The sequence below is a fragment of the Molossus molossus genome, unplaced genomic scaffold, assembly GCF_014108415.1.
Source record: "Molossus molossus isolate mMolMol1 unplaced genomic scaffold, mMolMol1.p scaffold_m16_p_5, whole genome shotgun sequence".
Classification (NCBI taxonomy): Eukaryota; Metazoa; Chordata; class Mammalia; order Chiroptera; family Molossidae; genus Molossus; species Molossus molossus.
In genome coordinates, this window is record NW_023425388.1 from 6,807,470 (window position 1) to 6,830,014 (window position 22,545).

Genomic DNA, 22,545 nt, shown 5'->3' on the forward strand with positions numbered 1-22,545 from the left:
CGGTTTGCAAAGGTGACTTCTTGTAATTCCTGTGGTGGTGGGGAATGTAGTGATGCCCCCTTGGCCTCCTCACCACGTTTTTCCTCTATTTCTGTTGGGGTCTCCCCTCTGGCTTCTCTCCTCTCTGCGTCCCATCCACAGGCTCCCGTGCCCAGAGCATCTTACCCCTGGGCATAGCCAGTTTATAGGTGCCATCTTTTTGGAAATGCAGAGCTCCCATAGAAGATAAAATGAGGAATTTTGGAGGGTTGCTTAAATGAACTTATTTTTGCACTCATCCAGGCTTCTCCCTTCCCCTGACCGGAGAGATCCTCGTGGGGAGCGGCCCCACCCCGGGATGGAGAAAGGAGACACTTGCAAAGGGTCACGAGAGCCCTAACTGTGCACCGTGGGGGAGGGGTGTCCTGCTCTCCTTGGAGATCCTCCCATTCCCGAAGGAGCGGGTCTTCTCTCTGCTAACAGCTGGCCTGGTCATTTTCCCCAATGGCCTTGGGCCCAACATTTTTTAAAAATTCCTGTGATAGCCACCTACTTTATCTGGAGAAACATGGCTTATCCCTTCCTGGGTGTGAGCCTGAGCGTGCCCAGCTCCGGCGTGCCTGTGGCCAGCTTTCCACGTCGGCATCCTGGAGTGACTCGGCTCCCAGCCTGGGCAGGGGAGGCCTCGCTGGTGCCCAGAGCGTGACACCTGGCCCGGAAGTCTCGCCTGCGTGGCCCTCTGTCTGGCCGAGCTACCTCAGCCCCTTTTCCTAACAAAGGAGTCGAAGTGCTGGGGCCAGGGGCGAGAGGGAAAGGTTATTTCCGCTTGCTGAGCAAACAGAGGGAAGATGATAAAAGCCGCTGGCAGAGGGAGTCCAGCATTCTGCAGGCGGCCCTGGGCGCAGCTGAGCGTGGACATGGCAGACACCCGGCTCCTGTCAGCGGTCCTCGTCCTGGGTCTGTGTGCCATGGCGGGGGCCGAGAAACCTTGTAAGTGACCCCGGAGGGACCCTCCGTGGTGCAGTGTCTGGGCCCCAAATACACTGGGGTATGTAAGTTCCCCTCGGAGGGTCTTTGCTCTCATTTGTTTCTCGTGGGAGAAAAGGGAAGATGATGAGCTAACCTGAGGGAGGAGGCCACTGGAAAGGCACCTGAGACATGCAGTGTTGGCCACACGGCCAGCCCCGTGTCCGTTCACAGGGGCTCTCCTGCTGCTCAGGGAGGACACCTGGGCTCCGTGGGACCACTGAGCAAGGCCTCCCCCGGCCAAGGGCGGGATGACCACAGGTGCTGGGGGCCAGCTTGAGGACAGGGACTGGGCAGGAGGCCCCACCAGGGACCCCTTGGAGTCTGGCTTTGATCGCCTTTCATCTTGACCTCTACCCGGGTCCATCTGCCCACCTCTTTCCAGAAGGTTCTTTTATCTATTTTTTAACAAATAAAACAATTTCAGCAGAGCCCTGTCAAACATGGGTGAGATAAGACTTTGCATCCCTGCGTGAACGCCGATGGTGTCCCGGGCGTGCCCCCAAGAGCAGGAGGAGCGAGGAGGGGTGACCCTGGGTCTCTCCACAGCCCCCTGCCAGTGCTCCCGGATGAACCCCGAGAACAGGAAGAACTGTGGCTTCCCCGGCATCACCAGTAACCAGTGCTTTGCAGTGGGGTGCTGCTTCGACTCCAACGTCCCGGGGGTCCCCTGGTGCTTCCAACCCCTCCCGAAGGAAGGTAACTTGCAGGACAGCTGAATCCCCCTGGTGCGCCCTTGGCCGGCAGCCCAGGACCCAGCTAACGGTGCTTGGGGACAGCTGCCCAGGGCCACCAAAGGGAAGAGAAAACCCCCTCACCTCATGCCCACATCTGGAGCCCCCAGCGCCAGCCCTTGGTCCCTTTGGGCAGACACATGTGGGAGCCCACGTGGGTACAGAACCTGTTTTCCCATATTTGAAGACAAGACAACTCTCAGCCCCTCCTACTTGTAAAAGCGGGACCCTGAAGGAGCTGCCGGGGGAAGGAGACACTTCACAGGAGTTATTGACGTGACTGCTCACAGACCTCACACGTGAAGACACGAAGACTTCTGTCTGTCTGCTGACAGTGGGTTTCATGTCCGTGCAAGGCACACACAAAAGAAAGCTGTGTGTGCAAAGCGTACTGTCCTCTCACATGTGACCATGCATGACAGGCTCTGCCCACACAGTGTCTGGATCTCGGTCCCCATGGCCACAGTCCCGGGGACTGACTCGGAAGCTCCAGGCTCTGAGGGGCTGTGGGCCGGGCCCCCCCTGGAGGGCAAGTGCTGCTGGGCCCCCATGGTGCAGAGGGGAACAGCGAGTCCAGAGAGGGTGACTTCCCTGAGGCCCCAGCACTTGAGATCTGACTCCTGGCCCCTGTGGGCGGAAGGGGTGGCCAGCCGCGGGCACCAGCACAGACAGTCCTTGGGTGCTCCAGCCCCAGAAGCTCCTGGTGACACCTGTCAGCTGTGAATCCGGCGGTGCTCCCCGGGGAGGACGGGCAGGGAAGTCTCTGGTTACCCAAGCGGGCCTAACTGAGTCTCCGTGTTTCTCTCCCGAACCCGGCGACGGCAACCAGAAAATCAGGAGTGTGTCATGGAAGTCTCGGCCCGCGTGAACTGTGGCTACCCGGGCATCAGCCCGAAGGACTGCGCATCTAAAAAGTGCTGCTTCTCCGACGTCGTCCCCGAAGTGCCCTGGTGCTTCCACCCCAAACCTGTGCAAGGTAGTGTCACTGCGGACAAGCTGCCCTCTGGGTCCTGGACACAGGGGGAGGGGAGACGTGGAGCTGGGAGGGGAGGGTCCTACACTGGACCCCACGCCTGAATGCCACTGAGGCCAAAGCTCCTGAGCCCAGGGGTGGCCATTGCGGAAACAAGTACCCTGATGGGTGAGCTTGGAAGGCAATTCCAGAATGTTCGCAACAGTGACAGCTTCCTTAGAGAAACTTAAAGCCACACACCATCAGGTGTCCTGATGGTTTAAAAGCACTTCCAGCCACGCCCCTGGACCCTGGCCCACTTCGGGGGGGGGGGGCTTGCCCATTTCACTGCCCCTCGGTCACCCCTTTTAGATGCTACCAAATGCTGTCACTGTGTTGGGTACCGGGGACGGGGCCCAGAACAAACCCCCTTGCCTTCTGGACCTTGCTGTCCTCTCACATGTGACCAAGCATGACAGGCTCTGCCCACAGCCTCGGCCTCAGAGCCAGTCCAGGGGGGTCCAGTCCCCCCCCCACCCCTCCATCCCAGTGTGTGTCCTGACACTGAGTTTGGCAAGAGAAGGGAGAAGCAAGCATTTCCACAACACAGGGGCAGGGCACTGATCCCTGAAGAGCACAGGGTCATTTCAGGAATGTCCAAGTGGGATCCAGGGGACCACCTGGAAAATGGCCCATTACATAAGGACCCCCCAGGCCTGGGCGTTTGTCCCAGGAGGGGCACTCTTTCTTTGGACACAGCGGGGCAAGGGGTCTGTGGTCACGGGGCCCGTAGCCCCAGGAGCTCAGGCCCCTGGCTTCCCGCCCTCCTGCCCACCGTCTGGCGTTTTCCTTTCCTAGACTGTCACTATTAAGAGGCGTGGCTTCAGAGGGCCCCCCGCTCCTGGACGTTCTGGGACAAAACAGGAATTCTCGCCAGGCTATCGGTTTCGTACTCCTTGTTTCCGGAATCCCTGGGTTTGCTCATCGCTTTCTAGCCTGTTCAATGGCTTAACACTCAGAGTCTTCAAATAAAGAAAACCTTACCATCTGCTAAACTGTATTTTGGCGTCATTGGCATGGAGTGGAGGTGTGTGTGTGTGTGTGTGTGTGTGTGTGTGTGTGGTGTGAACCCCCCTTTCGTTCCCGTAAGAGCAGCGACTCCTCCCTTGTGTGCGGCGGGTCTAGCAGCAGTGAAGTGCACTCAGAGAATTTCAGAATCCCCCTCACTTTCCAGCTCCTGCGCCGGTCATCTGTCCACGCACTCACATGGCTTTAGTCCTACCACCTCCTGCAGTAACATGTAACTTCAGAATGTGGTTACGAAACCCCTTCAGTGTCACCCAAGGCATCCGGGACCACCTGCTTCTGGACTGAGTGCCCGGACCCGCCCTTTGCCCCTGCGGGTCGCTGGGAGGGGGGGAGGGAGAGACGGAGGCCCCAGCAGTTCCCCTTGTTTCCCCTCCTCTGCTCTCACCCAGGCTCCTCCTGGGCGAAGGTGGTTCGGGACAGGTATTTGTGGCATCGGGAGGGGCGCTGGCACTCCAGGTGCAGCTTCTCCCTGCTCCTGACTCCGCCAGCCGGGGCCCACTGGCTCAGCAGAGTCGTCCTGTCTCCTCGGACATCCAAGGCCCCGCTCTCCTGGGTGGGGAGGGACCAGGGACACCGACTTTGCCTTGGAAGGTGGGCATTCTGAAAAGTGTTTCTTCACGGAAGGCACTTGACCCCCGTCACCTCTCGGGACTCGTGTTTTTAGAAGGGAGGCCACACACGGCCGCCAGCCGCTGTCAGGTCTTTATCCTGCTCAGTGCACACTCGGTAAATGGACGGCTGCTGGGAGCGCGGGGTCTCAGGACACTCAAGACAAATGCCCTTGGAGACAGGCGCGGGCACCCTAGGGTGCCGGTCCCTCTCACGTTGTCCGCACAGCGTAGTTCCCATCTTCCTGAGCAGCCAGGCCGGCCACACCCCAGGCAAAGCCAAGTCACTCTCCAGGGGCCGTGGGAATTATTCCTACCAACACCCCCGGATCCAGAGTCTGGGGGTTCCGCTCCCAGGACTGGCGAATGGCTGTCCTGCCTCTGGGATTGGGGGAGCTCCCAGTCCACCCGTGGGCATTTTCTGGTCCACAGACCTCTGGTTCTCAGGCTGAGGTGGGCCCTTGGCAGGGACTCTGGGTGCCCACAGTGAAGGTGGGCCCCACCCCCACCCCACCCCCAGGACTCTCTGTGACCATGAACACCCTCATTTCCAGGCAGAGTCCTTCCTCACCTTTCCGATGATCGACTGTGGAGTCTTAAGAGATCTCAGTGCCTCGGCTCTGAGCTTGGGGGTCCTCAGGATGTTTTAGGATGTTTTCGTCTGTTTCCGACATTGGAATTCCTACTTGCTCCAAAGCCACTGATGACCGTTCATTGATGGCATCCCAGGGTGGCTTGGATTGCGCTGTCCCCTTCTCCTCTGTTAAGTGGGCCACCAGAGGGTCCTCGTTGACCCTGGAGCAATGGTGGGTGACATTTAAACCCTCTCCCATCAGAAAAACACACCTTTCTTTGTCCTTTTCTGTCTTTCTGTGTCTCGCCCCTCCCTCCTTTTCCTCCTATGATGAGGTGTTTCTGGTCTCCTCCACCAGCCTCTGCTGTCCTTGTCCTCCATTGCCTGTCCCTCCAGAGGCACCCGCAGCCACCGGGCTCTCGCAGTCACACAGCTGACAGCGGAGGAGGGTCCACCATGGATCATGTTGCCGGGAGCAGGGGGAAGGGAAGGCCCCTCACGCCCACCGTCCTGGTCTCCTGGCTCCTGAGCAGCCTGCAGGCCCTGCTCCGTGGGCAGGCAATGAAGGGGCTTGAGAAGCGGTCACAGGAGCGGGCACTGGCCAGCGTGCTGGCAGGGTGGACGTCAGCGTGCGCATGTGGGCTGGCGTCCCAGGGGGCGATGTTGGGAGCTTCTCTTAGCTCTCGGATTTTCAGGTGTTGTTTGTAAAGTGGAGGTAACACTTACGTCCCTAGCTGCTTGTGGTGGGAATTAAAACAAATGTTTCTGAGCCGTTCGGTGCCTTGTGGGCCCCACTCAACGGAGCACCTTCCGGGAGAATCTGGGCGGAGGAGACGGTCTGCTGCGCTTGTCCCCCCCAAGCAGGGCCCTGGGTCCGTGGTGAAGCCCCTGGCACACGCGGCCAGGGCAGGCCGGCCGCGCCCCGGGTGGCTGAGGGCTGCGCTGCTCATCCCATTCACTGCAGTCACTGTACTGCACGCGCAGAATCGGTTCTCGGTCTTCAGGTGGTTATGTTCTGGGAGGTCACCGGACCTGGATTAGCAAAGACTGAGCCACTGCGACGGGGGGAGACACAGGCCAGGTCCCTGAGAGTGTCCTGACCGATTTCACCCGCCCATCAGCACGTCGCGGTGCTCGATGTGGGTTTCTGTTTGCAGAAAACTTACTTGATGCTTCTTGCTGACCCACTGACACTGAGCTCACAGCCAACAGCACCCCAACTCACTCCCGACAGAAGCTGGTCCCACACCCCTGTCTTCTCTACAAGAAACCCCACAGCCTTCTTGCCCTTAGGACACTAGACACTCTGCTTGGGGACCATCTAAATAGCAAAATCACTCTCAGAAAGCACAAAAATGCCAAAAAAGGAGATACGGAAAAGGCCATGAAGAGACGCGAGCCCCCAGTCCGAGCGGGGAAACAGGAGGCAGAGGGTCACTTGTCGGACCATGCGTTCTCACCACCCTGCGCGTCGGCTGGTGACCTCAGAACGCCTGGCGTCTTAACTTTGGAGTCGCAAGTCAATTTGAGCGAGTAGGTCAATTTGCAAATAGGGAGTCCATGAGCAATGAGGAGCTACTGGGTACTCACTGTAGGTAGCATATATTCGCCATATGTGTTCTGGAGATGGGGTACATGCACATGAATACCCCTGACTGTTGCTTCGGGTTCGGAGGACCAGCCCCTCTGTTGACACCCCTTTGTCTAAAGGAGGAGGAGAAAGGGCCACAGCCCCATCTGAACCTCAGTGGGACCCCATGGAATCAGGGGGTAGCAATAATAGAGACACATTGCACTTATGCTGTACGACAGCTTCTGTATCAGTCACTTCCTGGCTCTGTGACCTTGGGCAAGTTACTCAGATGTTCTGTGCCTCGTTTTACTTATGTGCAAAGTGAGGGTGTTGATAGCACCGTTCCCTATAGGTTTTTGACAGGATTCATGAGTTCATTCATGAGATGTGCTTAGAACAGCGTCAGGCACATAGCAAGTGCTTAATAATAACATAATGCTAGTTATCATCATTGTTACTAAATACACTTCCCTCTAGTCCAGACCCCACTAACCAGGATGACAATATGGTCTCATTTGTCTCAGGGCCCATCAGCCCCTCCAGGATCCCAACTGCTCTCAGGAAGCCACTGCTCTGCAAAGTCCCTCCCCAGGGTCCTTCTGTGGCCCTCGCTAATGCTGAGGTCCTAGTGGGCAGCGGTCCCTCTCGCAGGCTGGAATACGGACACCACCCCCTCATCAGGAAAGCCCCGGGGTTCTGTCCTGGCTGGCGGTGTTCCCACAAAATGGGACTCTGTCAGCCCTCTGCCCCTTCCCTAGACTTGTCTGCGTTTGTGAGACAGTGGTGGGAGGTCCCAGTGCACCCTGGGAGTTTCCTCAGCTTCCCGCACCCCTGATGGACGGGGAACAGAGAAGTCACTCCGTGGCCCCCGAAAGTGCCCGATCCCTGCGCCAGCCCAGCCAGGCCTCCCCGGCAGCCCAGACGTGGTTTGTTGATGCCATGGCCCCAGGGCTGGGTGATCAGGTTTCCACCAGGGCCTGTGGGTGGCAACTCCCATATTTATACTCTGTGATCCGAAGAGAGCTCGGCACTTAAGCGCTCAACCTTAATTTCGCACAGTCAGAAACGTGGCTTCGAGGAAGCAAGGACCCTTCTATTCGTCCATTTAGGACACAGGGCTGATGAATCGAAGGTGTTTTCCTCCCAGGACCAAGGATGCTCACTTGGCTGCCTGTCCTCCAGTGCCCTCTACTGGCCAACATGGGAACAGAATTCTGCAGCCTTCCCCTGCCCCCTGTGGGGCACCTCAGGCAGCAAAGACTGGGCATCTATGTGCTCTGCAGAGCTTAATGTCAAGAGACCGATCTCACTAACTATTGGAAGTTGCTAAACTTATAAAGTGATATCAGGCTGACTTCACTGATAGGGGCTCTCGAAGCAGAGATTCTGAATTTGAGGATACACCCGGGGGTTAACAACAGCTGTCTCCTGGCTTGAAGATGGCGGCCTCTCCCTGTGTCTTCACATGGAGGACTTCCGTCCACCTGGAGAGAGGAGAGCTCTTGTCTCTTCCTCTTCGTAGAAGGACACGAATCCTATCAGATCAGGGTCCTCTGGTTATGATCTCACTTTAGCTTAATTATGTCCATAAAGCCCCATCTCCAAATACAGTTATCACACTGAGGGTAGGTAGGGTTTCCACATACGAATTTCAGGGGACAACACAGTTCAGTTGCAGAACCATTGATAAGTTCACTGTCTTCACAATAGAAATACTGATAATGGTGATGGTTATACGTTAAGGTTGTTTTTTTTTAATGAGCTTTATTGAGGTATAATTCAAGACAATAAAAATAGCCTATTTTAAGTAAATCAGTTCAGCAAGTCTTGAAAAATGCATACAGTCATGTAAACACTAGCACAGTGAAAATATAGAGGATCTTCATTCTCACCCCCCAAATTTTTCTTCTGCTCTCTCCTCCCACCTGCAACCCCAAGAGACCAACGATCTGCTTTCTTTCACTATAGTTTTGCCTCTTCTGGAACTTCACAGAAGCTTAATCACACAGTGTGTGGTCTTTTGAGTCTTTCACTCGGCATACTGCTCTTGAGATTCATCCAGGTCCTTTATTCTTTTTCCTTGCTGAGTAGTATTCCATGATTAGAGCTGTTTCACAATGTGTCTACCATTCACCAGCCGATGGACATTTGGGTGGTTTCCAGCTCTTTACTATTACGAACAGAGCTGCTGTGGACAACTGTATACAAGTCTCAGGTGGACTTGGGAAAATACCTTTCTTTTGGTAAATACCAGCAGGATCGCTGGGTAGTATGATAAGTATTATATTTAACTTTCTAAGAATCAAATTGTTCTTCGAAGTGGTTGTGCCAATTGCCTTTTCACCGACAACGTATGGGAGTCCCAGCTGCTGTCCCATCCTCTCCAGCACTTGATGTCATCAGTCACGCGAGTGTCTGTGACATGGTAGCTCATTTCACTTAGTTTGCGTTTCCCTGATAACAGATGATACTGAGTCTCTTTCCACGGACTTGCCTTTTGCTTATGTCTTCTCTGGTAGAATGTTCAAATGTTTGAGTCAGGGGTTTTGCCTTCTCTGTGTTGAGTTGTAAGAGTTCTTTATCGATCCTGAATACAAGTCCTTTATCCGATACATGTTGTAAATATCTTTTTCCAGGCTGCGCCTTGTCTTTCATTTCCTTAACAGCACCTTTCAGAGAGCAAATGCTTTTAATTGTCGATGAAGTTCCATTCTTCTGATTCACACTTTATGTGTTCTAAGCTAAAAATAAAATAAATAGAAATCTTTACCTAATCTAAGGCCACAAAATTCTTTTATTGGATTTTCTTCCAGAGTTTTCTAGCTATAGCTCTTAGGTTTTGGATTTATGACACGTTTCAAATTAACTTTCAGCATGAATTTGGCATTTTCCTTTCTCTGGGACGATGATGCAGCATTGAAACAGTTTGGTATTTTTGGCATCAGTAGACTTTTCCTCTGAGATCGCTTGGGAACGAAGAGTTTCACAGATTTGCTCCTTGAGCAAGTTCTCTATTTCTTCTATCGTTTGTTTGTGCTCTGTGCCTCTATTAGAAAAATTTTCCTATTTCACCCAGATTTTCGAAGATTAGCTGCACAAAGTTATTCAAAGCAACAGCTTTTAAAGTTTTCTCTGTTTCGACAGGTGTTTTCCTTTGTCAATTCTTATTTGTATATTTGGGGAGAGAGGATGCCCCTTTTGGGGTTAGTTTGGCTAGTGGTTTGCACATATTTTAAAATATTTTTTTAAAGAACTGAGATTTTTATTTGTTACTTAATTTTACTATATTTCTCTTAACAACTTCATTAATTTCTTGACCTCTGTGTTATGTTGGCTTATGTTCCTTTTCTTTTCCTGGCTTTCTGAGTTGGGAGTTTAATTCACTTATTATTATGTGTTTAAAGCTTCTCCATTTTCCTCTGGTCACTATTTAAACATTCTTCATAGATTTAGAAACATGGTGTTTTTATCATCATGATTTTTTAAAAATTCTATAATTTTCATTTGTAGTTTATCTTTTAGCCACAAATGTATAACAGAATATATTTAAATTTCCATGAACAAGAACCTTTAAAAAATGTTGTCATGAGTTTCTGGGTTTGCTGTATTTGATTATACCATTTCCACTTTGTGGAACAGAATGCCTTCTTTGTGAACAAATATGTGATTAAAGTTTTTGAATATTTCATGTGCACCTAAAAAGAGTTGGTCAGGACTTAAAGTCTGACACATATACATCCATGAAATCTGCCTTAGTGATTATACAGGGGTGGGCAAAAGTAGGTTTATAGTTGCATTGTGACTTTAATAAAGCTATTGAAATAATCATAACCTGTGCATCTTTTTCCATACAAACAACTGTAAACCTACTTTTGCCCACCCCTTGTTGTGTTGTGGCTTGTCCAGCGTCCTTCGTGTGTGATGCTTTGGCCCGACTTCTCCTTTGCCTGACATTAGGTTAGAGTCCCCCACTTTTAGCTCAGCATCTTGTAGTTAAACCACTTTTGATCATTAGTGTTTTAAAGTTCTATATTTTTAGCAATATATTGACTAACTTTTAATCATAATGACTCTTGATTAAAAGCAGGAAGTGAAAGAAATACTGGTCAAGAAACACAGGATGAGTCCTGGCCGGTTTGGCTCAGCAGTTGGAGCATCGGCCTGCGGACCAGAGAGTCCCGGGTTCGGTTCCCACTAGGAGCTCGTACCGAAAAAAAAAAAAAAAGAAAGAAAAGAAATACAAGATGCTAACAAGGAGAATAATAAAAATAGTGACATTGAACATTTATCCTCAGACCTTCGACAGATAAGTTATCTGATGACTTCACTTTAAAATTTCATAGACATATCAGCATTTTTTCCCCCAGAAAGTAGAAACAATGTTTTAAAAGATCTCAGTATAAATGATTGCATTTTAAATGAAACAGTTTATCCAAAATAGAATTCTTCCACCCATAAAAGTCCACTTTGTCTTATACCATACAAAATTACTGTAAATTATTTTTGTAGTTCCTGAAAAAAGGTTTGGGGCTCTGTTTCTTTTCACTGTGAAAAGTATTCAAAAGGCTTGGCAGCCACTGCCTCCTGCCTGCTTTATGGCCCTTATCACTCTTGAACCTGACAGTAACCCCAAGAGCTATTTATTAGCCTCGGAATCTGACCTTCCCTGCTTTATGGCTGTTCTGCTTTGCACAGGGCACCTTGGCACTGGACTGTGTGGGACTGTGGCCCAGATAACCCTCGTTAGGGCCGAGAAAGCCAGCGCAGGGTGCCTGCCCATCTGCCCCATTTACTTGACCAAGGAGCTGTCTGTAAATGTGTGGAGATATGAAGTGTTCAGACTCTGTTGTTGATGGTTTTCCACTGATTCAATAGCTTGAATGCTCACCAGGAACCAAGCAACTCGTTGGATAAGTAACTTCTGCCCCAGGGTGCAGCACTGAGTTAGTTCCTCTCCTGCGAGCTTCAGGCCAGGGTCAACATCCTGTATGCCCTTCAGTGACCCGTTCCCCTCCCACAATCACCCCACTGCAAGGACTTCCATCCTCCCACAGCTGGGGTACCAGGGAGCAGAGCAGAGAGCAGCGTCCAGTAGGCAGAGGAGGCTCAGAAGAAGACCTGGGAGGGGGTGGGGGACGCCAAGGATCTGCCCCAGTGCAGAAGGCAAGTCCAGGAGGCTGGGCAGCGGGTTAGATCAAGTCAAGCTGAACAGACTCAAGAGGGACTGAGAATGTCTTAGAGTTTGCGTCACAACTGTATAAAAGAAGTTCTTGCTTGTGGATCTCCGGTAACAGTGGCAACTACACCTGCTGGTAGCATGACAATGGTGCTTCACCCAATGGGCTGCCCTGCATATCACTGCTGGAGGCCCATGCCCACTGTGGGGCAGCACGGTTGTCCGTCAGGAGCCCATGACACCCCCAAGCTTGAATCCTGTCTTCTGTCTCTAGACCCTACAAGGCCATCCTCTCTCAACCCTCCTGCGCTACAAGACAAAGGTAAAGGACCAGGGTCATGACCACCGTGCTTGGTCCTTGAGCACCTTCCATCTGGAAACAAGTACTGGGGACCCTCCTTCCTGGGGGCTGTCCAGGGTCTCCTCCACTGCATATGCTCCAAGTCTCAGGACAGTCTCTCTCTGACTCCCCAGAGGCACGTTCTCAAATCTTCGTTCATTTCTCTATTTCTCACGGTTCCCGCAGCACCTGTCTGTAGACTCAGGCCCATCGCTTCTGTCTGCCTCAATTCAGAGTCTCCTGTTCCTTTAAGATTTCCTATTAGGAAGAGCGAGGGGTTAACATCAAGGCCTAATGCTCACAGATCTCTCCCACCCATGCAACTGCATGCTTCTTTGTGCATTTCTTTGTGAAGTTAGCTATTCACCTTCCCATCCCTTAATGGGTTGATCCACTAGAGGGCAATAGCTGTAGCAACAGGAATGCCACATGGATTCCAGTGCGGATTAGTCTGAGGTTATGATGGTCCCTCCATGATACAGCGTTCTTATCAACGGTGACCTCGGTGACCTCCTCATCATCATCGTCCTCTGCCCTCTGCAGCCTCCCACAGCACCTGGGCCGAAGCCCGTGCACACAGTGAATGTTTAGTCAAGATTGGCTAATTGTTCTTGGTTCAATAATGTTTCCACCTGCCTACAGGGCTTAACAAACATCACTCTGATAAAGCCCCTGAAGACATTCAGAAGCAAGATATCATATGAATGCCCTGGAGGTATGAATAACCTACTAATGAGCCTTGGTATTTACCTTCTTGCCATTTGATATGAAAAACAGGGCTCTTATGAGTCCGGAGCACAGGAGGGCACCTTTACAACTAAGAGCCTCAGGGACACTGGCCCCCAAGTTGATATTCTTTGCAATCTTGACATTTCGCTGTCAACTCCCTGGCCGATGGAATTCTTGATAAGGGGCACCCTTTGAAGCACGGAAGTGATGGTGAGTATGCAAAGGGTCACACGAGATTTCCGTGCTGCAAGCCCAGCAAATATCCACATGGCTCCTTCAGCACAGACCAGCCAGCCCCCGCGAGCAGCCACCCTGGAGAGGCTGCCCCGCAGGAGCCCTTCTCCGCCAGAGACCGCGCTTCCCCTGCGTAGACGGCTCCATGCGGTCACCAGGCCAGCGTCCAGCGGCCTGCCCGACCTGAGGGTCAGGGATCCTATGGGGACTCAGCCCTGTGCCCCCTTACACTTGCTCTGCAGTTTGATAGAATGTAGTGTTTTGGTTTGGGGCAAAGAACATATTCTTCAGGGCGAGATCTGCTTTCAATTTTTAAAATAAGTCTCCCCAAACTACTCTCCAGCAGCTGGGCTCATCACTGTTGGGGACATGGAAGAAAAAGCCACACATGAAATAAGGTTGCGTTGTATGAGATGTGAGGCACCTTCCATCCCGACCCTTCTTCGTCTACAGAGTGACGCATCCTATAGACGGGTTCTGCGGTGGGACAAATCAGGGCTCATTTCTAAGAAGTGGAATCACATCCAGTGTATTTTCTCCGACGCACTCCGAGGGGAAGATGAGACGGTCCACAACACGGAGGACCATGCCGCTGGTCCAGAGGTGAACAGCAGGCAACACGCCGCGCACCTGCCACTTCCCCGCTGGGGTGCCCGTCACTCTCCTGCATGCTGCCCCTCCCCACCCCGCCCGCTGCACCCCAACCCCAGGGACACAGCCAGGTCTTCACCCTCAGCGGATCTGGAGATCCTACTCATGTAGAGAGTGGACATCGCCGTGCAGAGCCCAAGGACTAAGAACTAAGTAAGAAACAGGAAATGACTTGGGACTTTATTCATCATCACGCGGATGCTGTTGGGGTTTCTAAACGGTCCTCCCCGCATCCCTGGCCCGATACGCCTCTTTGACACTGACTGGGACTCCAGGACAGGACGGTCACACGCTCCTAATGCAGGAGCAGGCTGGCTTCTCGGGGCTCCCCCACACTCAGCACCTCCCCTTCCTGCCTCCCAAACCACTTGATGGTTTTTGGACTTTTTAAAAATCAAAATCTAAAATGGCCATATTTCTAACTCTTTCAATTAGATAGACAGTATATAACCTAATGGCCATTTATATAACCTAATGGACAGTATATAATCTAATACCCAGATTTATAGATGTTGGATTCTTGTTCTTTTGGCTTCAATGCTTCTCACGGGGACGCTCTTTCCTGTCCTACCCCGGCTCCCCGGAAGGCAGAGGACCTTTCGCTCGCTCATCCCACACCCAGGAAGTACAAGCTGCAGCGGACACTCAGAGCCGGCTGTCCCCTGGGTGCTGGCTTCCTGAGGCCCCCGCAGCGGAGACCACGAACGGGGGGTGCGCAGCAGGAGTCTCTCCCACGGCTCTGGAGACAGGGGTAAGTCAAGGCGCCCCCAGGGCTGGGCGCCCTCTGCGGGCTCCAGGGAGGAGCCCTGGCCTTCGGTCCTTGGCCCTCAGCTGTGTCACTCCAGGCAGGGCCTCGGCTGTCACACGGCGTCTTCCTGCCGCGTGTTCACACGGTTGGTTCCTTCTGCGTGTCTGTCTCGGCGCCTCTTCCCTCTCACCAGGACCCCAGCGAGACCGGGTTCAGGGCCCGCCCTGCTGAGGTCTGACCTCCCTAACTTAGTGATTACCCCACAGAAAGCCGTGCTCTGAGGTTCCAGGAAGGACATCAATTGAGGAAGGATGCTTTTCTATCAGGCACACTTGGAAGTCACTTAGGGACCATGGCTTGAGTCACAGGGGAGACGTGTGAAGCACAAGAGTCACGGGGGCTTGTCCCCTCAGCTTGGTGGGCTGGTGGGAGGACCGGGCTCCCTGGAGCCCCCTGCTGCTGCCCGGGCCCTCAGGGACTGTCCTCGCCCTCCCTGGATGTCCTTCCCGGACAGGCTCAGTGCAGGGTGCATCCAGGTGCCCACTGTGCGCTTCGAGGACGCGGCTTCCTGCCGAAGCACCTGCAGCTCCACAGGCCCAGCCGGGCCTGAAGGCAGGGCTGCCAATGACGGGCCTGGTGTCCCCACACATCTGCTCCCCAGCTATCAGTGCTGTTTATTTCCGACTTATCTGTACCTTTGTGTCCTGGTCATCCACCCACTTGTTCCCGGGGACACTTCCTGCTTGTAACAGCTCCTGGACTGATGCAATAGTTCCAAACCCAAAGGAGCTCTGGATTTAGAGGTCACTGTGGCTGCAAGTACCCCGAGTACACCTTGAGCCAGACCTCGGTTTCCAGTGAGCACGAGGGGCCGTCTGTGTCCCACCATGCGCAGGAGGAGGAGCACTGGCCCAGCCCTGGGGGCAGGAAACCAGGTTCCTGAGGAGCAACCTCAGACCCACGGTCTCTGTCCCAACTCACTGGGACCCTGTCCCCTCCCCTGCCCCCTGCACCGTTGGTGGGTGTCGCATTAGCAAGGCCTAGCCCCCTCCCCCACTTATCCACAGTGGAAACAAGTGGGGCCCCCCGAATTGGTCACTGTGGATGCTGCCTTCAGGTCCTGATTGCTCAGAGGGGTCCGGCAGGAGGAACTGCAGACACAGAGAGGGGCCCACACCCAGGGCAGCTGCAGAACGATGTGACCGCTGGTCAGCAGGAGGCTCCTAGGCAGTGTGCGACACCAAGGCCTACCCAGAGGTGTCGATGAACATGACTGTGCTTTCTTCCTCCATCTGGCTCTCTGCTGGTGCAGCAGCCAAGAGTGAGGACATCAGAGCTGAGAGGTGACATGGAATATATAGTCCTGTGGAGGACATATTGACTCTGTGCTTTCTTAGAGGTGGTGAGTTTGTATTGACCGTCTGGAACATCCTTCTGACCTCACCCATCTGTGAACTCCTATTCATCCCTCAAAACCCAGCTCAGATGTCACCCCAGATGAGAAGCCAGCTGTGTAGCATTGTGCCAGCTCTTATCATGCTGCATCACAATTCATGCTTTAAGGCTTGTTCTCCCTGGCAGGGCTGTGGTCTCCGAGGTCAGGAACCATGCTTGGTCCTCTTAGGGCTGAGCGCTGAGGGCCCGGTGCTCCTAGGGCTGAGCGCTGCACATGCTTGGTTTGTGCGTGTCCCATATGTGTGCCAATGGCCCTGCATCCCGCAGGTGGAAGGCTGGACTCTGGGCCATTCCACCTGCTTCTGGAGCCTTCCAGGAGACCCTCACCCCCCTGGCACACCTGCACACCAAGCCCAGGGTGGGAGGGTTTGCAGGGGAGGGCTCCCAGGACAGTCCAGAAACATGCTCACCCTAGATCTCAGGGGTGCACTGGGCAGCCACCTGTTAGGGTGGGGCCGACAAACAGTGACCTGGGGCCTGCAGCCCGACACTAGACCTTGGACTGCACAGGAACAGGGACGACCGCGGGCGGTGAGCTCTGGAGGCGGGGTGGGACTTCGGTCGGCCCTGGTGGAGAGCCCGGTTCCTGGGTCGCGGGCTCCCTGGAGCAGAAGGACGGGAACACACGGACTTCCCCCAAAACACTCGCTCAGTCCCCTGCTCTCCAAGGAGCTGTGCTGTGCACCTGCGGGAACCCAGCCCTGCCCTCGGGCCCAACCGCCACTCCCATCCTGCCTGGGCCAGTCTGCACCCTCTGCCAGGTGGCTGCTGTGCCACACCTGGCAGGTGATCAGTGTGTCCTGGGCTCAGCTCAGCTCTGTGTCACTATCTAACACAGTGCTGGGGGCTACGCACGATGTGACAGGTGCAGAAACTGAGGCACGAGCAGTAAAATGACGTCCCCAAGGTCACAGAGTCCAGGACTCCAGACCAGCGCTCCCTGCTTCCCCGCGATGAAGTGACCAGGCCTTCCCAAGAGGGACTCTGTAAGAACAGGGATTTTCACCTCAGCTTCCTTCCTCAGCCCCCAGCCCGGGCTCAGTGGGGAGTGACCGAGCCACACCGACGCAGGCCGTGTGGTCCGGGCAATGCTGCCCAGGGAGTCAGCAGTCTCTGAAGCCCCTGCCGAGGGGCAGGCCCAGGCACGCTGTCTGTCCGGACTGCGGGTGGTTACACGAGCATGCGTGGAAGCTACGGGAACAGCCCAAGTGCCCATCACTAGACGAGTGGATAAAAAGCCGTGACACGGAGAAGTAGTATCCGGCCATAAAAATGTAATGAAATCTTCCTTCTGTGACAGCATGGTGGACCTGGAGAGTTACACCAAGTAAAATAAGTCGGTCAGAGAAAGACCAGTGTCATGTGATTTCATACATGTGGTTTCATACATGTGGAATCTGAAGAACAGTATCAACAAACAGAACAGAAACAGACTCTCGGGTACAGATGGCGGCCGGAGGGCTGCCGGAGGGGAGGGGTTGGGCGCTGCGTGAAGAAAGCTGAGCTTCTCATACACTTTCCCATAAAGTACTGGTGCTTACAGACAGTCGTGGGGTGTGAAGTCGGCACAGGGAGTATCGTCAGTAACACTGTATGAACACGTATGGCCAGGTGGGCACTGCAAATACCGGGGAGCCCTTGGTAACTGCATGATTGTTTGCTACTATGCCTTACCCTGGAAAAATACAAAACAGTACTGAACGTAAACTATAATTTTTAAAAATGTTTTTAATCTAAAAACAAAAAAGGAACACCAGTGGAGACCAGGGCACGTGGAGCTCAGGGCACGTAGAGGTCAGGGCACGTGGAGGCCAGGGCACGTGGAGACCAGGGCGCGTGGAGGTCAGGGCGTGTGGAGGCCAGGGCGTGTGGAGGCCGGGGCACGTGGAGGCTATGGCACGTGGAGGTCAGGGCACGTGGAGACCAGGGCACGTGGAGGTCAGGGCGCGTGGAGGCCAGGGCGTGTGGAGGCCGGGGCACGTGGAGGCTAGGGCACGTGGAGGCCAGGGCACGTGGAGGCCAGGGCGTGTGGAGGCCAGGGCGCGTGGATGCCAGGGAGTGTGGGGGCGAAGGCACGTGGAATGCTCCTGGCCAGGGCCACCTCCAACTAACTGTTCCTTTAAGCCTGTTTCTGGAGTGTCTGTGCCTCTGGAACCTGGACTGGCTCCACAGCTTGGCCTGGCCCACATTCTGGGAGCAGGTAGGCAGGGGGTCTGGCTGGAAAGGCCCCCAGGAATTTCCCCAGACGGTGCTTTTCATAGTGTAAGAGTCAGCCATCGGTCTGCGAGGTGCCCTCCCTCTGAGAACACAGCAAACACACTGAAAACCGTGCCCACACTGCTCTTCCTGTTTGCAGCCTCCACCTGCCTTGGGGGGGGGGGGTGGCAACCCAGTGGCCGTGTCACCGCAATGTCATTCGCCGAGGGCTCACTGAGTACCAGGGGCTGGGAGTCACAAGGTGGGACGTGGTCGTTGTCCCCAACACGGGCATAGCCTGTCCCCATTGGCGAAGGGCAACTCTGTGGACAAACCCTGGGGTCGTCAGCTCCCAGCTACCCTGTCCCCTCAACCCAGGGGCTACGTTCGACCTGCTTCCGGATGACGGGAAATCCCCCCGGAGGGCCACTGGGTAACTGGTGCGGACCAGGGAGGTAGAATGCTGCAGGCGGAAAAGTGGGGGCGCAGCGGTGACAGTGCCCTACTCTCCTGCTCTCCGCAGGCCACCCCTGCGTGGGTCCCCCAGAGTGGGCGGACCTCAGGTCAACCAGAGGAATCTGAGCAGCCACCCTGACTTCTGTTCCTCCAGAGAGCGGTCTGAACACTCCCAGCTCGCTCACCGCTGCCGTTCTAAGACGGTTCCCAGACGGCCTGCGCCGGAAGAAAACCAAGCTGGGCGGCGGCGCTCAGGAAGCTTCCGCTTGTGCGAAGGACGTGCCTAGAGGTAGAGAGAAGGCTTCTGGGAAAACACCTAGGACGGTATTAAACCCGGACACCACCGCTCAACAGGGTCTGTCACACGCTCTGATTTCAGAAACCAACTGCACGCATTACATTTTTATTAAAATGTATTGAACACATTCACTTAATGCATTTATTGAACTGTAGTTAATAATACAAATATATATATATATATTATTATTATTATTATTTTGCTGGAAAAGAACAAAAAGGAAAGAAAGGAATTCATACCTGGCGGGAGCGGAGGGAGAAGCGGAATCACAGGCACCCCTGAGTCGGGCTGCTGGCCTGTCCCTCAGGACCCGGGGCTGACCTGGGGGTACGTGGCCAGGGGATCTTGTCACTGCACGGGGAGCCTTCTGACGCAGGCCAGCCCCTGGCTGTTTCCTCTTTCCTCCGGCCAGGCTGCCAGGGGAGCAACGGCCTGCTCCCTAGTCGAGTGCTAGGCCCAGACATCAGAGCAGTGAGCACCACCCTCTCGGCGTTAGGGAGCCTGCCTCTGGGGACAGGCGGGGCCGAGCAGGGCCATCCCCAAACAAACAGACTCCAGCGCGCCTGTGCAAACACAGGGGAATAAAGGAGTGTCCTGGGCCCACGCAGCATGTCCTCTGCGCGGCCCGGTCCCAGAGCCCGCCGTGACCATGGAGGCCACAGTGCTCTGGCTGCTGGCGGTGGTCCTGGCCTTGGGGTCCTCCAGCTCGTCCGTCCAGTACGTGGGCCTGTGTGAGTACAGTTGGCAGTCTCTTCCCTCCGCAGCGGGAGCGGGGCCTGTGGCAGCGGGGCAGCAGGGCGAGGGGAGCGGACACAGACGATCCGGGGCTTTCTGGGGGCTTGAGCAAGGTGGCCAAGCCCCACATTAATTTAACGGTGGCCGATTACCAGATACACACATTTTCTTTCAGCGGCCCTACAAGCTGGGTCTTGCTGTCCCCATTTTAGACAGGGAAACTGAGGCCCAGAAAGTTACTAACGGAAAGAAAGTGGACATCAGGGTGGGAGCCCAGGCTGCCCGGCTGGCGGCCAGGGCCCAGCCCCACTGCCCCATCACCTTCTTGGCCAGAAACTAAACGGAAAGGCACATGACAAGGACGACTTCCAGAACATCTGGACGGTTCAGCTCTTGCAGTGCAAGTCCAGGCGGGGGGCGTAGCTGTTTCAGCACCCCAGGTTTGAAGAAATTAGGGTGCGGCTTTATCGGGTACCGGCCGGGCTGTGCCTAAGGCAGCGGTTCCCAACCCGGGAGCCCTCAGACGCAGCAGGGCCCAGGCTGCGCCAATAGGTTGGAATGTCTCGGGGTGGAAGGGGGCCTGGTGGTGGCGAAAGGTCCCAGCGGACCCCAATGCTCGGGAACCACGGAGGAAGGAGCACGGACTGGCAGCGTGGAGGAGGGTGTGAGAGGGCCCACCCGCTTCCACTCCCCTAAGTGGATTCTGCTCACTTGAGACACAGGTGTGCTTGGGAAGTGAGCACTGGGGACAGGAGTTTGGGGACAGGAGGTGTGACAAGCCAGCTGATCGGGGGGAGGGAGGCGCAGAAAGGAAGTGAGGAGCGCAGTGTGCACTGTGACTTTCTCTATTGAAAGAATATATCCTGTTATACTTTTCATTTAAGCGGGCGAGGGAGTTTGTGTAGATAAAACAGTGAAAGGAACTTTGTTTCCGGGTTCAGGGGACCCCGGATCCCCTGGGCCGCTGCCAGCCTGCGGGAACACAGGCCTGTATTGACTGCCCGACAAGGTGCTGACGCTGGCCGGCAGACGGCCAGGTTTCCTGCAGAATGCTCCATCTCAAATATGTACACGGGAAGAGGGCTCGCCTCAAGCAGATGCTGGCGAGGGGTCATGTCCTTTGAACACGGGAGAGGAGAGGGAAAAGGGTACAGACCCACCCCAAGCCAGCAGGGCACTGGGGGCTGACTGGGCTGTGTCTGGGCTTTGTCTGGGACAGCGGAGACCCAGTGTGCCATCCCGGCCAAGGACAGGGTGGACTGCGGCTACCCCAACGTCACCCCTGAGCAGTGCAACAGCAGGGGCTGCTGCTTCGACTCGAGCATCCCCGAGGTACCCTGGTGCTTCAAGCCTCTGCAGCAGACAGGTAAACCGGCCCCCGTGTGCAGCGCCCTTTCTGGGCATGTGCTAGAGCCTCCAGGTACCCAGGAAGCCGCCACCCCTGGGCCCTGGGCAGGACACCCAGTGCCATGGCTGTTCGTCGGCCAAGGCTCGCTCACTCAGCGTTTCATGCCTGGGCAGCCAGCCACCAGAGGCTGTTTCCTGCTGTCCTGTTGCCAAGCAGTTTGTGCAAAATGCAAGAGCAACTGCTTCAGAAAGGTGTCAGAGGCAAGGCATTATGCAGAGAGAACTAGTTTTAAAAACTGTCCTGGGGGAAGCAGCAAGTGTGTAGGTTTGGAAAGCTGGGCCGGTTTGCCAGGTCATCTTCAGCAAACAAACCAACATTGGTGCCATGCAGACAGATGGCAGAGCTGGGCCTGGAGGCCTGGTGTCTCTCCACATCTCCTCAAAATTGCACCACCCCCCGCCCCTCCCTCCCTCGGTGGTGCAGTGGGGTGCAAGATAGTCACCCTGGGGAACCCCTGCCAGCAACAGATGGCATGCGCGCGGGCGGTTGCTGCCCTGGCTCCACCAGCCTCACCTCTCACACCCTGGGTGTGGAGGGCACTATAAGCCAGCTGGCAGCCCAAGTGCCAGCACCCCGGAGGACGACACCTTCCTGGAAGCAGCACCCAAGGGGCCACTCCTGCCCTTTGAGCCAGGATAACCCAGACAGGGCTGCATCCCTTCTCTGAGCACTGGGTGGCCCCGTAGAGGCCCATCTCGGTGACCATCTGCCCCTCCCATGGGGCCTGGTGGGGCCCATGGCTGTTCTCCCCCGAGGTGGGGACTCGGCACTTCCCCAGTGACTTGGGGGAGAATGCAGCAGAAGATAGTGACCTTGGAGCCTGTCTTGCTGTGAGCAGCTGGGCGGCTGGAGGGTGGAGAGGAGACCGGCTCCCAGTAATGCCTCCTGTGCTTTGTTTCCAGAGTGTGTATTCTGAAGCCACGCCCACTGCCCCCAGACTCCCTGGGAGGTGAATTTCTACCCCCTGGCGTCCCACCTGCTCATCTCTGCTTTTCTATCGTCCTGCTCCTGGCAAGGCTCTGGCTGGAGGCTAATGTTCGGGGCCTGATGTCTTAACGAATAAAGATCATACTCAGCAGACAACAGGTCTTTATTCCTGAGACTGATGTTGCATTTTATTTCTGCTCAGTCGCCCTCACTCCCTTCTCAGGGTCACAGATGGGACGGCAGGGGTGACGTGGCGTCTCAGGGCAGAGGGGCTGTCCCAGCCTGGGGAGCAGGGACAGAAAACAGCCCCTAAGGAGCTACACCGCCTGGGGTTTGGTGCAACCCTCAGACCCAGTGCAGACAGAGGGAGGGCGAGCAACCCCCACGCGGTCACTGCCTCCTGGGAGCGCAGCAAAGACATTTCAAAGGTAAGTTTCAAAAAAAAAATCATTAGTGTCTTTCTCAGTGAAAAGAAAGCCAATAAAAGCATCTTACAAACTGGCACTTTTTCATATTTATTTGCAAGTTCAGTTTAACACATGTTTTACCCTGGGTGACCACATTTCTGTTTTTTTTCTTCTGAAAACGAACCTGGTTATGTGGATAAATGAAGTAGGGTCACCCAGAAGATGCCATATCAAGTTCGCATGAAGGTTT

General features: G+C 54.8%; 2 protein-coding genes across 2 annotated transcripts; both read left to right on the forward strand.

The window, feature by feature from the left end:
• The first annotated feature begins 896 nt into the window (after positions 1-896).
• On the forward strand, positions 897-4,065 carry TFF2 (trefoil factor 2). Its single transcript, XM_036243610.1, has 4 exons — positions 897-969; positions 1,555-1,704; positions 2,569-2,715; positions 3,986-4,065. The coding sequence occupies exons 1-4, from the start codon at positions 897-899 to the stop codon at positions 4,063-4,065; spliced, it is 450 nt and encodes a 149-aa protein (XP_036099503.1).
• A 14,600-nt stretch (positions 4,066-18,665) lies between these two features.
• Positions 18,666-22,043, forward strand: TFF3 (trefoil factor 3). The gene is made up of 4 exons (XM_036243541.1): positions 18,666-18,809; positions 19,396-19,549; positions 20,773-20,919; positions 21,864-22,043. Exons 2-4 carry the CDS (start codon positions 19,468-19,470, stop codon positions 21,875-21,877), a joined length of 243 nt encoding a protein of 80 aa, XP_036099434.1. The 5' UTR covers positions 18,666-18,809; positions 19,396-19,467; the 3' UTR covers positions 21,878-22,043.
• Positions 22,044-22,545: the final 502 nt, after the last annotated feature.

Coding starts and splice junctions, on each gene's coding strand:
- TFF2 (XM_036243610.1), top strand. CDS start 897: ATGGCAGACACCCGGCTCCTGTCAGCGGTCCTCGTCCTGGGTCTGTGT. Junction 1,705..2,568: donor CCAACCCCTCCCGAAGGAAG/GTAACTTGCAGG, acceptor GACGGCAACCAG/AAAATCAGGAGTGTGTCATG. Junction 2,716..3,985: donor CCACCCCAAACCTGTGCAAG/GTAGTGTCACTG, acceptor CACCTCCTGCAG/TAACATGTAACTTCAGAATG.
- TFF3 (XM_036243541.1), top strand. CDS start 19,468: ATGGAGGCCACAGTGCTCTGGCTGCTGGCGGTGGTCCTGGCCTTGGGG. Junction 19,550..20,772: donor CGTCCAGTACGTGGGCCTGT/GTGAGTACAGTT, acceptor TGTCTGGGACAG/CGGAGACCCAGTGTGCCATC.